Source organism: Paramisgurnus dabryanus, chromosome 2 (assembly GCF_030506205.2).
Source record: "Paramisgurnus dabryanus chromosome 2, PD_genome_1.1, whole genome shotgun sequence".
NCBI classification, from domain to species: Eukaryota; Metazoa; Chordata; class Actinopteri; order Cypriniformes; family Cobitidae; genus Paramisgurnus; species Paramisgurnus dabryanus.
The window spans coordinates 27,938,767-27,954,622 of NC_133338.1; the positions used below are offsets into that span (position 1 = coordinate 27,938,767).

Below are 15,856 nucleotides of genomic sequence, written 5' to 3' on the forward strand. Positions count from 1 at the left end.
AAATGTTCTTCTTTAAATATATAAACAAACTATATAGAAATTAAAGAACAGACCATCTGCTTTAAAAAAAAAAAAAAAACGTTTCATCCTACCTTCATTTGTTCTCTTATAATTCAATTTTTCTCAAGGACTTTTGATAGAGATCAGATTCAGAGCGATCCTCAAAACATACACGTACATACAGCTGTTTGCCCTAAGGCGATACTTCCGGGTTTTATAAGTTGTGGAAGAGCGTGGATAATGGTGGATAATAGCGATATTATGGATAGCGGTATTACGGATTGCCAGAAATACTCGTCATTGGCAGGGAAGCATTTTCTCTTAATTGACGAGTTAACTCGTCAATAGCGGGGAAAGAGTTAAACATCTTGTTTTGACACCACTCTTAACTCTAGGCTAGTTTTAGCAATAAAATATCATATTCAGTAATATTTCATACCTCCAGCAGGTAGCGTATTGAGTAAGGCAGCAGGTTTTTGATGGTAACTGTTGGGTGCAGGTGGATGACATAAGCTGGGTCCCAGTCCTCCTCACCATGGCTGGCAATGTGACTCAGTTCATCAGGCACAGCCAACGTGTTCACCACCACCGGCGGGAAGCTGCTATCCATGGCGGGACATTGCAGCACTGCTTGAACTTCTGAGCTTACGTGAACATGCTCCTTCCATGCGATGTATGTGGTTGACGAATGATACTGATCTTCTAGAGGACCGAGAGGCAGCAAAAACAACTGACTCCTATAAGAACACACAAAGAACAGAACGTTATTTAATAAACCACAAAAGCAGATGTGGTATTAATGTTTTGGACTTTGTATGGTTGTCAAACATACAAGAGGAATATGGCCGATGCAGCATGATTTGGTAAAAAATATAAAAATATTGGCACAGTATAAAGAGACTTGTTTATGAGTCTTTAGTGGGAGTAGGTTGGAAGTCTCGGACTGCTACACACCTGTAAGCTTCTAAAGGAACATGACACTCTTTCTCAGGCTCAGCAACTCCCACATTAACCAGCACTCCAAGCTCAGAAGAATACTTCAGAATGGCAAAAGGCACCAAGAAATGGTTCTTTATCTGAAAACATAAAGAAACATTGATAAAGTTCATGCTTTTATAAAAATAACAACTTCATGATGATTTGTTTATCTAGGCAGGTGGACAGATCCATGGTCTTTGCAGGTAAGCTGAGCAGACGCACCTGCAGCGGGGAGCGAACTGTGATGACCTTATTGCCCTCACTGGCATCGATTTGAAGCAGTATGGACACGGCTTCATCATTCATGGGGCTTCTAACATTGTAGAGTCTGCGGCTGGGCTTACCCAGGGGAATATTTGACATCTCACTGTAACCTGTGGGAACTGTGCAGGAGACATTATTAATGGGGTGCTAGGTAGGATTAAGGTTAGGATATTACATAGACTGATGCCACCTTACTTAGGGATAGTTCGGCCAAAATGAAATTACCCCATGAGGCCGTCACCAAATGCTAGTTATTATAGTTAATGAAGTTTTGGATATGACTATTTTTCTTACACAATCACAAGGCTGAATGAACTTTTTTGCCCTTTAGAAGTCATGTACCCCGTTTTCTACCATTATAAAGCTTGGAAGAGATGGGACATTTACTAAAATAACAAACATTGTGTAAGTCTGAAAGATGATGGACAAATGTCTCTCGGATGGCTTGACAGAGAGTACATTTTCATGTAACAGGGCTCCAGACTAACTTTTTTAATTAGGAGCACAGTGGCCCCCAACTGAAAATTTTAGGGGAGCAACCAGAAAATTCAGTGGGACACTTTCAAATTTTGGTGGCAAAATGCCACCATTTGGTGGCAGTCTGGAGCCCTGTGTAAGTAAGTTTTCATGCAGTAATTTAAATTTTTTGCTGAAATATCCCTTTAAAACATTCTTTAAAGCTAAATACAAAAGACGTCGTCAAGAAACTTAAAAAACAATAAAGGTAATTCTGTTAAAGGGATACTCCACTTTCTTTGAAAATAGGTTTATTTACCAGCTCCTCTAGAGTTAAACACTTCATTTTTACCGTTTTAATCTGATTAGACCATTTAGCATCGCGCTCAAAAATAACCAAAGACTTGACGGCACTGAAAAATTTCCAGAGTAGAAATGGACTTAACTCGTTGGTCAAATTTACCTATATCGTTACAAGCCCGGGTTGCTGTTATTAAAATGGATATTTTACCTCGCATAAATTTTTACTCCTCCATGATACCTTTACCTCCACCATTAGATTATTGGTCTTAACTACAGAGAGTTGTATCCAAGTTCATATGGAACGGCAAGTCCCCTAGAATAAAGTATCAAACTCTACAGCGTTGCAAAGAAGCAGGAGGTCTGGGACTACCAGATTTTAGGCTCTATCATTGGGCATTTATTTTACGACCTCTAACAGTATGGCTAAATTCTGACTCAACAGTATCTTGGCTACCGATTGAGCTAAATTTGGCACTGCCCTATAGATTACAGGATTTGATATACTGTAATATTCCAATGAAGTCTGTTAAACGGCGCCTTGGACCAATAATAGCATATCTTATCTACATATGGCGGACCGCCTCAAAAATTTCTAAGAACGATCTCAAATGGCATTCCAATTCCCCGTTATTTCATAATCATAGACTTCTCTCTGACAGTAAACCTTTTGTTTTTCCTCAATGGAGTACCAGAGGGATTAATGTTTTGGCTGATGTTTGGGGGGACAATGGTTTGCGATCGTTTAATGACCTCCGTGCAGAATATAACCTACCAGGCAACTCATTTTTTTTCTATTTACGTTTGAGATCTGCCATGCGTGCATATGGGGTCCCATGGGGCTCTAATATTCCTTGCCTTACTTTACACAGGTTGTTGACCTCACTTGAGGGTACAAGGGGTATGGTCTCTTCCCTATACCTGTTATTTTTAGAATCCACTTACAAAAATCTGCCAATCAAAAACATTTGGAATAGAGATACTAAGGAGTTGGACTCTGGAGGGAGTAACGACATATGCTGGGACACAATATGGTCTAATCTTAAATATGTCTCCAGAAACCCTAATCACCAACTGATTCATTTCAAAATGATTCACAGAATGTATTATACCCCTAGAAAGTGTTTCTTAATGAAAACCTCCACCTCTCCAATATGCAACTTTTGCTCCACTGGAGAACTTGGCACATTTATGCACATGTTTTGGGACTGCAATAAAGTTAACACTTTTTGGAAACAAGTAACCATTACCCTGAAGGACATTCTGAAGGTAGTAATACCATGCTGCCCCAGACTTTTGCTGCTGAATGATGACTCTTCTTACAACTTCTCGCTAACCCAGAAAAAAATGCTCTTCTGTGGACTTACGGCTGCCAAGAAAATGCTCGCTTTACATTGGAAACCCCCACATTCTTTAAATTGGACCCATTGGATGCAATCCTTCTTGGATATTGCCAATATGGAACTTTCAGTGGCAAGACTACATGGTGCTTCTCAAAAGACAATTTCAGCCTGGTTAGAAGTTATTTTAAAAATTAAAGAGCAGCTGTAAAACTTTAACCTTGTCCTGATGGTCTAGGACTGCTCAATTTCTTTCTTTATACATGCAGTTGTATATGCCTTTTATCTTGCACTACCTAGAAATTATTTTACATATAAATATATATATTATATATACTGTATATTGTTTTATTTAACCACTGAGAGATGGGGTGGGTTTGGTCGCCTGGGAATATGGGAGGGCAATTTGGGAAAGGAAAATGGGAAAATTGTTCAGAGTATTATCTGTATTTTGGCAATCCTTTTGTACGGTGAAACTCTCTAACAATAAAAACTTTGATCAAAAAAAAAAAATAAATAACCAAAGACTTTTGATATTTTTCCTTGACTCTTGTGTACTAAGACCGACGGAAAAGTAAAATTATATTACGCAGCGCCCGAAAATAGTCCCCTTGGTAACTTTCAATAGCTGGGGGACTATGTTTTGGTGCTGCACAGTTCCTTGATTATTACAGTAAGTATATAAGTAGAGTATAGTTCCTAGCCATATCGGCCTAGAAAATCTCAAATTTAAAATTTGAATTGTTCTTAGTACACAATGTAACTACAGAAGTCAAGTCAAGTTTTAAATAGAAAAAATATCCAAACACTTTGGTCATTTTTAGCGTGATTCTAATGGTCTACTCAGATTCAATAAATTATGCTAAGCTATGCTAAAAGTGGTACTGCCAGACCCGGAGATCAGCTGAATGGATTCCAAAATGGTAAAACTCAATTGTTTAAATCTAAGGGAGCTGAAAAATGACCATATTTTGAAAAAAAGTGGAGTGTCCCTTTAATATGGTGAATAATACGTATATAAAAGGTAAAAAAAACAAGCTAATCCAGATCTGACTTCATTTGCGTTTATATAGGCAACTTCAATATAAAGAAAATATTTAGGTTGTATTATAAAACGTAATGAGCTGATATGTTTAAACATTCTAAGAGGATGTTATCCACTCTGTCTAGGTAGGCATCTCATTAGGTTTTGAGTCTACAGTTTATTAGGTGTAAATTGGCCTTGTTACTGACCTATGCTGAGATTGAACAGGCAGCTTTCCTGCCTCTGCAGGGCAGAAAGTCGAGATGAATGCTCAAAGGTGGAATGTTCAAAATCCACACTCTTATCCACAGGTAATTCGTGTAGTTTAACCGATGAGGATGAGCCAGCCAGGCGCAGATTAGAGCTGTGCTGAATGATGAGAGGAATGCCTAATGCATTACGAATAGTGAAGGGAGATTTCTCTTTCAGAGAGTGGTCGAATGTGGAGGCTGTGCTCTCGGAGAACGCCTGATAAGTCGGGTCACAAAAGAGAAATGCAGAAAATATTTTAAAAGAATGTCATCGTTTTTCACATTCATTATGACATTTATCGAAAAATTTTATCAAATACTGAATTACTGAAACTGTATGAACAAGAAAATGTATACTTCTTTAATTACTGCTACTTTATATTGCATACTGCATACTGAGAAAATGTTATCTTTGTGAATGCTGTTCTTCTTTTTACCTTAGCCAGGTTGTTGAAGACACCGAGGCAGCATTTGGACACGGTGATGTTCATGGTGTCTTTGGAACATATGGTGATGGCTGTGCGAGGTTCTGGCAGCATAATAAAATCATCCCCAGGAACTGGACTTTTATCTTGAACAGGGTTATTCTTCATCTAAACACACACACACACACACACACACATCAACTCAACAATCTGCTTTATATTTTAGAGAGAAAAACACTGAGATTGCGTCCGAAAGCTAATGCCCCATTCAGACAGCCACTGACCAGCAGTAGCAGAACGACGCAATCTCATTCATTTAAACGGAAACTGGGCGACTTCCGGCGGCACGAGCGAAAGTGACCGTTGGCGACCATATGGGCGTGTCCAGCGATGCGAGAAAGTTGAGCGAATTTCGGGAGCGACTACCAATGAGAATGAAGCAGTGGAGTTCACGTCATCCTTCTCTCATCAGTTACTGGCGTGGATGTTACTCATTTGTTTATGACAAGCAGATTTAAAAACACCTCATTAAAAGAGACGAGCGACACATAGCCATAACATCGCTGGCTGTCTAAATGCGGCTTAAGGCAGCTGACTTGTTGCGTTGCTGCCTCATGAGGCTATGACTTTGGCAGCATGAAGGCAGTCAGATCATACATTCGGAAAACATTCAAAGGCAGCGTAATGGAATTCTGTTAGAAATACAGTATAAACAGAGAGAGCCTTTGTCATAATTAATCCCATATTTTAAAACTATAATACTAATTTCTTGTTAGAAATGCAATCAAAAGATGTAAAAAGTCCAAATTTAACCTTATTTACACTAAATTCGTGCTCCAGTCACTTTCTTGGCCACCATTTGATTTTTTTTATTCGACCAGGCTTGACCAATCACATTTCCCACACCCACGCATGCAGCATTTCAGACGCAGCCTTAGAAAGAAAGTTAGATTTTCTACCTCTAATTTAAGGTTCCACCTTCGTTTTCCATTGTCAACTCTCTCAAGCAGTGGCTCCCAGACTGCATGAGTCTCATTAAAATAATTCACCTAAAACAAAACCGACATTTAATACAATCGGTATTAAACAATAATAATGAGTATGTATGAGCACGCACGCACCTCCAGCGTCATATCTGCAGAGACACTGAGCAATGATGACCAGTTGTGAGCGCTACCAATGAAGGAAGATTCTGCAAGCAGCAGAGGAACGGTCCTATGTCCTAAACCGGACTCTAGTGTAACCTGCACCACCTTTACGTTAACTCCAAAACTCTCCCCATTCTTGCTGCTGACCACTTCCTTGAAGCTCTCAGTGACCTCAGAGGCACTGTCCACACCCAGGAACCAGTAGTTAGCGTTAGCAACGTTCAACACGGACCAAAGACTGTTCAGGTCTTCGGTCGTCTGCTGCGATGCTTCTTCCTTTGGTTTGGGTGTCATGGCCGCCATGATGGTAATGACAGTGTTAAGAATGATAGGAGAGATCTGAGAGATCAAAATAAAAATATGTTTTAGTTTAACACAAATCACCAAATGGTTACGTAAATATGTTTTGTACAGCCCTGTATTCATGACCCACTGATTTCACATTAATTTCAATCTTTGACATGGCCTTACTCAATATTAAAAGGGACACTCCACTTTTTTTTGAAAATATGCTCACTTTCCACCTCCCCTAGAGTTAAACATTTGATTTTTACCGTTTTGGAATCCATTCAGCTGATCTCCGGGTCTGGCGGCACCACTTGTAGCATAGCTTAGCACAATCCATTGAATCTGATAAGACCATTAGCATCATACATTGTGTACTAAGACCGACGGAAGATTAAAAGTTGCGATTTTTCTAGGCAGATATGGCTAGGAAGAGTCAAGTTTTAAATAGGAAAAAAATATTGAAACTCTTTGGTTATTTTTTTGTTCAATGCTAATGGTCTAATCAGATTCAATGGATTGTGCTAAGCTATGCTAAAAGTGTTACCGCCAGACCCGGAGATCAGCTGAATGGATTCCAAAACTGTAAAAATCAAATGTTTAACTCTAGGGGAGCTGGAAAATTTAGGTATACCAAGGTTACAAGGTTAGGCATACTGTACAAGGTTATTCATTATTTCCACATTATATATTGTGGATCATTTAATGTGGAAAACAGTAAATAACAAAAAATGACTCAATAGCTGGGTTTTCAGAGACAAAATTTAGCACAAAATAGTTGTTGATACTATTTAAAGTAGTGAAATTTGAGATTTTATTTTAATAAGCATACAGTATCATACTTGCATTATAAACAGCACTTACTTTTACTACGACCTCCTGTACAGTTACTGAACCAGTTAATGGGGCATTGGTTGGCATTTTAGTCTCAAGTTCAACAGAACATGGTCTCAGTACCTACAATAAAACAAATGCATGGTATTTATTATGCAATGCATTTACAAAACCTCTTGAAACTCTTTTAAAAGACCCTCTCCCTGTATTCCCATAGTATTTTAAGCAGTAAACATACTGTGGTCACGGCCTTGTCACCATCTGCCCTAATAAAGGGGCAGGCAAGAACTTTGAGGCTCCTAATGCTGGCCTTCATAGTCTGACCGATGTCTTCAGACAGGAGGCTGAAGTCACACTGGAATGAAGCAACCAATGCAGGAGCATCTGCCTTCATCAGATTAGCCACAAACACCACCTCTGGGTCCACTACAACCGCCCGCACTGTGGTTTTCTGAGCAGGAACTGCAGAAAACAAAAAGTACAATATAGACCTTTAAAACTGCAGTAATCATTGTTTAGGATTTAATTGTGTTTACTGTTCACACCTGCTCCAGGTTCACTCTGAATTGTGGGTTCTAAGACGTGTTTCAGAGGAAGCTGATTGGTTTTGTCTCGCTGTGCAGGTGGGCTAGTGGGCATGGCTTGTACGAAAAAGTCACCAACAGCCAAAAGAAACTCCACGCTAGCACACAGATAAAGCTTCTGTAGTACAGCAACCACTGAGCGTTCATCTGCACTCTGAACGTATTTCACATCAATCATCGGCTCTGAGGTCTTTTCATCACGCCTTCCCAGCATCCTGAAGGACATGGCATATACAAAGTTTTGTCTTGCAGCTAAACGGATAGAGGTCATGGTATGTTAATCAATGCTTCTGTGTGATGTATGTTAGTGTGTGGATAACCTGGATGTGACTCTTTTAGTACCACTCCTCATGTCGTCCAGCGTACAGGTGGTGAGGGTGGTGGAGACCTCCAGATTGCCATTACTAAACATTGTGCCGGAAGTATTCAATTTACGCAGCATGAATTCCCCTAAACACAATTGCTCCTCATGTGCAGAAGGCTAAAGAAGAAAGAAATATTTATTATAAAACATTGATCTTTTTGATCAAAAGCATTCAGCAATAAAAATGTATAGCTTGAAGTCGCTTATGCATACATTTAAATTTCTGGGTAAACTTACCTGTGCAGGGTCATTACTATAAAGCATGAGCTTAAGTGAATCTACATTAAAGTTGAACTTGACACTCTCCAACAGCTCTGCCTCCTTTGGTTTAATTTCAAGCAGCTTCTCTACCACAATCTCTGAACCTTTGCAAAACAAATCAAGACAACACACTGAGTTCATCACAGGTTAAGAATAGGCCGTTCAACAGCAGGATTAAACAGGACATCTGTGTGTGTGTGTGGTATATTTGTATTATCTCACCAGTCTGTGTACGTGCTTTGACCTGCACAGTCTCTTGTTTGAGGGCCGCATCTGAGCCGATCTGTGCATCGGGTTGAACAGCATTCGCCTCTCCAATGTTCTCCATCAAAATCCGCAAGAGCACAGTCAGGTCATCTTGACTTAAGGCCATCTGGAACACAGACAAAGTGTTCAGTTTCCATGCTGAGAGAGAAAACGGGACTTTCTCACAATCACTCCAAGTCTGATTATAACCAGACCCTGAGAATATGGATCATCAGCCAAAACTAAATTAATCACTACAGAATGACAGAAAGTGAGATTAGATAAAGGCAAAGAATACTTGCAAACACCATGTGTACAGACCTTCATTGGTTTCAGATCTCCATCCACCTCTATGGCAGCCATCTTCTGGTACCACGATGCTGCCAGATTACGTTTGACAGAGAGAACCAGGTTAACTGGCTCCAAAAGTTTGGAGCTAGGTTGGTTTGAGTCCTGCTTCATGGAAATTCTGTGTAAGAGGAAACAGATGAAGTATGCTAGGTTATCACAGACTAGAATCTGGCATTCATGAAATTAACTTTACGTGCACTTAAGAAGTTAATTATTTTGTCATGTGTTTTAGTTTTTTATTTATATGTTTTAGTCTTTTTAATGATCTAATAAAAGTGTTTTTTCAGGTGACACTGTAGAATCTAGAAATCTCACGATGCGTCCGAAACTGCCAAAACTCCCACTATATAGTGGGTGAAAAGCAGTAGGCGAGGTGAATAGTATGTCCAAATTCATAGTATTCGAAAAACTGTAGACAAAAGGTATCTGGATGACACTCACCTAAAGGATTATTAGGAAACCCTGTTCAATTTCTCATTAATGCAATTATCTGATCAACCAATCACATGACAGTTGCTTCAATGCATTTAGGGGTGCGGTCCTGGTCAAGACAATCTCCTGAACTCCAAACTGAATGTCAGAATGGGAAAGAAAGGTGAGCAATTTTGAGCGTGGCATGGTTGTTGGTGCCAGACGGGCCGGTCTGAGTATTTCACAATCTGCTTAGTTACTGGGATTTTCACACTCAACCATTTCTAGGGTTTACAAAGAATGGTGTGAAAAGGGAAAAACATCCGGTATGTGGCAGTCCTGTGGGTAAAAATGCCTTTTGATGCTAGAGGTCAGAGGAGAATGGGCCGACTGATTTAAGCTGATAGAAGAGAAACTTTGACTGAAATAACCACTCGTTACAACCGAGGTATGCAGCAAAGCATTTGTGAAGCCAGAACATGCACACCTTGAGGCGGATGAGCTACAACAGCATAAGACCCCACCGAGTACCACTCATCTCCACTACAAATAGGAAAAATAGGCTACAATTTGCACAAGCTCATCAAAATTGGACAGTTGAAGACTGGAAAAATGTGCCTGGTCTGATGAGTCTCTATTGAGACATTCAGATGGTAGAGTCAGAATTTGGCATAAACAGAATGAGAACATGGATCCATCATGCCTTGTTACCACTGTGCAGGCTGGTGGTGGTGGTATAATGGTGTGGGGGATATTTTTTTGCACACTTTAGGCCCCTTAGTGCCAATTTTGCATTGTTTAAATGCCACAGCCTACCTAAGCATTGTTTCTGACCATGTCCATCCCTAAATCACCACCATGTACCCATCCTCTGATGGCTATTTCCAGCGGATAATGCACCATGTCACAAAGCTCGAATCATTTCAAATTGGTTTCTTGAACATGACAATGAGTTCACTGTGCTAAAATGGCCCCCACAGTCAGCAGATCTCAACCCAATAGAGCATATTCGTGCACTGGATGTGCATCCCACAAATCTCCATCAACTGCAAGATGCAATCCTATCAATATGGGCCAACATTTCTAAAGAATGCTTTCAGCACCTTGTTGAATCAATGGCACATATAATTAAGGCAGTTCTGAAGGCGAAAGGGGGCAACACAGTATTAGTATGGTGTTCCTAATAATCCTTTAGGTGAGTGTATGTGTATTACCTAAGAGATGACTTAAATTGTAAGTTGAGAGTACAGATTGCAAGTCATCATAGCACATCATTTACAGCTCACCGATACAACACAGATGCATGTCTGTACTCTCGAGCCAAAATTTTCACTCTGACAGTAAAATAAAACAGACACATGTTGCTTTCAAGAAAATCTGATCTTTCAACACGTTTGCATGAGATATAAACCTTGATCAACACTCAGTGCAAATTTCTATAATGGCACTGGTAACTAAAAGATTTTTTTTAGCTTTTGCGTAATACTGCTTTCATGGTAATAAATGTCAGTATTAAAAACTGCATGCTTTAATGCAACTCTAATTTAATTTTCAAATCAAGGGTTTAAATGAAGATTTTTATGCTCAGACTCTTGAAAAGAATCTTCTTTTCTTTTACATGCGGCCGTACCTGGACAGTTTCAGCTGAGTGAGCTCTATATCCATATTATCAATGACAGCAGGCAGTGGACGACCTTCCACTGGGAGCAGAGAGAAGCCGTTTCCTATAGTAATGAGCCCCAAGTCCGCCTCCACAGCATTATGGGATGTAGAGGACTGGGGGATGATGATAAGAGGGGCCTTCAGTTTGATGTCCATGGCGAGTCTGAAACTCTTCTGAGCAAAATCTCTCACACTGGAAGCTGCTTTCTCAGCGGCTTGAGCCGTGGCAGCACTCAGAGCCTCTTTAGCTGTCTGGAAGTTGTTACTGAAATTCTGTGTCAAGGGGAAATAAGTTAGCGGTCAAAATCAACACATGCACTAGTGTCTTTGAGAGAGAGATACCATGTGTGCAGCCGGAACTCACAAGCAATGACATGACAAATTTGTGCAGGTAGACCACTTGAATACAGCCCACGTTGAGTTTAACTTTGCCGTCGACCTTTGAAGTATCTGCATATCCAGCCCCCTCAGTGGCTTTAGGTGTGAGACTCATGCTAAAGCTAAACACCTCATCGCCTACGATAGAGATCGCCTAGAAAACACATGAATAAATGTGAAAAAAAACATCTAAAAAGATTACACAGTGCTTTTAATTTAATTTGCATTTTCAATAAATATAGCAGCATGTTAAGCGGCTTAACGGAAAATCATAATTTCACATTTTTTGCCTCAGTGAGCAAAGATGAAGTAGAACGCAAACAAAATCTCCTTACTCTGGCATTCCAATAAACGTACATATGCCAAATGCTACAGTTTGTATTTACAGTATATATCATGTGGAGCATTGTTTAAAGGATTAGTCCATTTTCTTAAAAAAAATCCAGATATTTTACTCACCACCATGTCATTCAAAATGTTAATGTCTTTCTTTGTTCAGTCAAGAAGAAATTATGTTTTTTGAGGAAAACATTTCAAGATTTTTCTCATTTTAATGGACTTTAATGGACCCCAACACTTAACACTTAACTCAACACTTTACAGTTTCAAAGGACTCTAAAAGATCCCAAACGAGGCTTAAAGAGTAACTAAACCCTAAACCAACTTTTTTTAGTTAATGATCTGTAAGAATGATGCTTTATTAGTGCTGTTCATTGATTTTAGTAATTTTTTTGACATTTGGATATAAAGTGTTTCAATACTACAATATATAGTGTAAAAACGTCTGATTGCTGCCCTCTTCAGGTTGAACGGTGGCTACTGCAGTTGAATTTTCCTATTGGATGTTGGGTCCAAAAAATGACTCGTGACGTAAGCAGGTTCAAGCTCACCACGCCCTTGTTACGATCTCACCACACACTTGATACGAGCTTAGTTCGTCCCCTCTATCTTCGTTGGGATCTGCCCACTTTTCTTGCATTTTTCAAATATTGCCAGTGGGTGGAGTCAGGCTCTGACCAGGGGTTTAGTTACTCTTTAAGGGTCTTATCTAGCAAAATGATTGTCATTTTTGACAAGAAAAAAAATATGCAATTTTAAACCACAACTTCTCATCTATCTCCGGTCCTGTGACACGCCAGCGCGACCTCACGTAATTGCGTAGTGACGTAGAAAGGTCACGTGTTATATATGAAACGCACATTTGCGGACCATTTTAAACAATAAACTGACACAAAGACATTAATTAGTATCATTCGACATACAACAATGTCGGAACGATTCTGTTTCTCCACACTTGTAAACACTGGGGCGTAGTTTCGCATTCGTCATCCGTGACCTCTTGAACATCCGTGACCTCTTGAAGTGATGACGTATTGCGTGAGGTCGCGCTTGGGCATCACAGGACCGGAGATAGACAAGAAGCTGTGGTTTAAAAGTGCATATTTTGTTGCCAAAAATGACAATCATTTCGCTAGATAAGACCCTTAAGCCACGTTTGGGATAGTTTTAACTCCGTTGAAAAAACTGTTAAGTGTTGAGTTAAGTGTTAAGTGTTGGGGTCCATTAAAATGAGAAAAATCCTGGAATGTTTTCCTCAAAAAACATAATTTCTTCTCGGCTGAACAAAGAAAGACATCAACATTTTGGATGACATGGGGGTGAGTAAATTATCAGGATTTTTTTTTAAGAAAATGTACTAATCCTTTAAGCATTGCAAAGGTCATGGTTTTAAATCCCACAACCACAAACTGATAAAAAATTTACAGCTTTATAAGTATCTTAGGATAAAAGCATGTGCCAAATGTATAAATGTAAATGAAAAATAAGAATGTATGTGCTAGCTCAGCTAACTCGCCTTCTTGTGAACTGTTTTAGGATCCACATTGATGACGATGAAGTCACGCAGACGTGTAGACATGTGTGTCTGAGTTCCCTGCATTTGGAGAAAACCATCCAAACCTACAGTATCAGAAGAGCAGATTTATGAAAGCAGTTAGACAACATCATTTGGGCTATTGCTTTACAGTATATGAATCTCTACAAGAATTAACTATAGTTCAAAAACATAGTTGCTACAGTTACTAGTATAAAGTGTATTATTTCATATTAGCCACCACAATTACAAAAACAAACATGCAAATAATAGAAAAAACTAATATTATTCAAGTTTCTGTCATTGTTTGAATAAGGCCCTATATTGATTTATAACTGTTTAATAGTTGTAACCATGTAGTAATGTTTTATTAGCAACTGTATCATCTATGGTATTTTGGCAGTCTCACCCTGAATCTTGATGTCTGCCATGTTGCTCTTCTGGTCACACACCAAAACATTAAATGCGCCCAGCTGCATGTTCACCTTTAGGTCAATGATGTCACCATCAGAGGGAGAGCTCAGTGCAGCTGAGACACAAACATTTCCGTATTACATCATCCTTAATACAGTACATGTGCAAAACACAGTTCAATCTTTGTCAGTTTTACAACAGTGGGCAAATTCCAAACAAAATTTTTTTATTCCTCTAAAGGGCAGTTCAGGCAGAAGACCAATGTGAACCACCCTTCAGAGCGTGTAGGGCACTTTCAGTTGGAATTTGCCCAGTATGTGCAGTTGCATGTGTTTACTGGATTTGGTTGAGGTTGTTCTTATGTCGTCTGCCTTTTTGCTTTCTCTCTCTGGTGAAGGGAGACTGCTGCTGGACAGGGCGGCAGACAGAAAGTCCATAGTAGAGAGAAGAGCCTCAGTATGCAACATCAAGTCCAGTGAGGAGAACATCACCTGAATGCAGACACACACAAATACAAAAATGCTTTTATCATGATCCAAATGAACATTGCACAGTTTCCAAAATGGTAAAATAGAGGCTTACATTGATCATCTGCTCAGTATTATTGTAGACAATAGCAAAGTTGGGCCCATTTCGATCAGCCTGCAACAACAAGAATTAATCAAGGCAACCATTTTTATTCACTGGTCAACTCCTATTTATTTCCCAATACATCTAACATAATCAAGATGTCTAAAGTAATGCATTAATAAATAATCTTTTGCAGACTGCAAACTGTTTTCAAAAATAATGCACAACAGAGCATTTTCCTTTATGCATCTAAAAACAGTCCACTTATAAGTGATAGACGCTGCCACCGATTTAAAATGAAACCGCACTAAGTACTTAAAAAAACAGCCACTCCACAAAGACTAAAGAGCTTAATGGGTATTTGGCTTTTACTAAATGCCTCAATGCTTGGATAATGCAGTAAATTCTTGTGCTGATCTGAATTAAAGATTAAAATGTGAGAGCTAAAAGCCTGTCTAACCCTGAATAGGCATCCCACTGGATTGTTGCAATAACACACGTCAGCAAGGGACTTTGTAAAATACACATCAGTGAAATGCATAGCAGTAGGGCTTGACATTAAGCATTGACATTGTCAAGTAAATTTGCCAGTCCAAGTAAAAAAGTTACTTGCCCAGAGATAAAAATTAAATTTCAGCCATGTCAATTTGGTTATACCTGACTGATATAAATGAAATGCTATATCACAATTAAAAGCAATTATTTATTTATTTCTTTTTGCCTTGACTGAAATGTCAAGGCAAAATCCACATATTAACAGTTTATTATTGGCAGCACATCCAAGGGGCAGATGGGTAAATAATGTGTAACTATGAGGCGGATGCTGTGGACACCGCCATGTGCATTAAAGGCGTTCTAAGCGAATCTGCGAGACGTTAGTTTTTGTTGACGTTTGAATTGTTTTCAAACAGACGGAGCGTAGCTAACTCCTCCCCCTCCCTTCCATGCTTTCATGAACGCGCCCAACCCCCACCCCCAAATCCTTCTTGTCGTTTATTGGCTGGAATACTTTGTTATGGTTTCTGTTTGTAGGTTTGGCCACTGTGTTGTTATTGCCGTTTGTGAAGCCTGGGCTGTCTACAGAGATCGCGTTTTTTTACAGTTTGATCAGCGGACAGGCAGCAAGCAGAGAGTGAGGAGATGTTTGCTGTATGTAACAAAAAAATGTTTTATGGTCTAAAACGCGTCAATTCGCTTAGAGCACCTTTAAGCACGCATGTACGTGTAGTGATGTGCATGGCCTTTTTGTAACTTTGCACATTCCTCTGCTTATGAAAATGACTGAAAGTCTGTCAAGTATAATCAGGCTTAAATGAGGAGTCAGAGTCGCATCGGAGCGATGGCAGTTTAGGTCAGTTTAGATTTTGTGGCGGGTAAAATTCTCTCACTTGCCCATTCAAAACATTCCGTTTTCACACCACAAAAAATGAATCTCCT

The 15,856-nt window shown here is 39.4% G+C and overlaps 1 protein-coding gene across 6 annotated transcripts in view; it reads right to left on the reverse strand.

Moving 5' to 3' along the window:
* vps13c (vacuolar protein sorting 13 homolog C) overlaps positions 1-15,856 on the reverse strand; it is a 57,698-nt gene that overhangs the window by 15,392 nt on the left and 26,450 nt on the right. For all 6 annotated transcript variants that reach the window (XM_065267761.2, XM_065267759.2, XM_065267760.2 and 3 more), the window contains 20 exons: positions 14,432-14,491; positions 14,187-14,340; positions 13,845-13,964; positions 13,418-13,521; positions 11,549-11,716; positions 11,153-11,457; positions 9,082-9,229; positions 8,737-8,887; positions 8,491-8,618; positions 8,210-8,370; positions 7,851-8,104; positions 7,544-7,767; positions 7,336-7,428; positions 6,160-6,525; positions 5,998-6,087; positions 5,051-5,206; positions 4,572-4,830; positions 1,201-1,361; positions 955-1,076; positions 440-737 (listed from right to left, as the gene is read on the reverse strand). In XM_065267761.2, the coding sequence (XP_065123833.1) occupies positions 440-737; positions 955-1,076; positions 1,201-1,361; positions 4,572-4,830; positions 5,051-5,206; positions 5,998-6,087; positions 6,160-6,525; positions 7,336-7,428; positions 7,544-7,767; positions 7,851-8,104; positions 8,210-8,370; positions 8,491-8,618; positions 8,737-8,887; positions 9,082-9,229; positions 11,153-11,457; positions 11,549-11,716; positions 13,418-13,521; positions 13,845-13,964; positions 14,187-14,340; positions 14,432-14,491 (3,522 nt within the window). The remainder of the gene's footprint in view (positions 1-439; positions 738-954; positions 1,077-1,200; positions 1,362-4,571; positions 4,831-5,050; positions 5,207-5,997; positions 6,088-6,159; positions 6,526-7,335; positions 7,429-7,543; positions 7,768-7,850; positions 8,105-8,209; positions 8,371-8,490; positions 8,619-8,736; positions 8,888-9,081; positions 9,230-11,152; positions 11,458-11,548; positions 11,717-13,417; positions 13,522-13,844; positions 13,965-14,186; positions 14,341-14,431; positions 14,492-15,856) is intronic.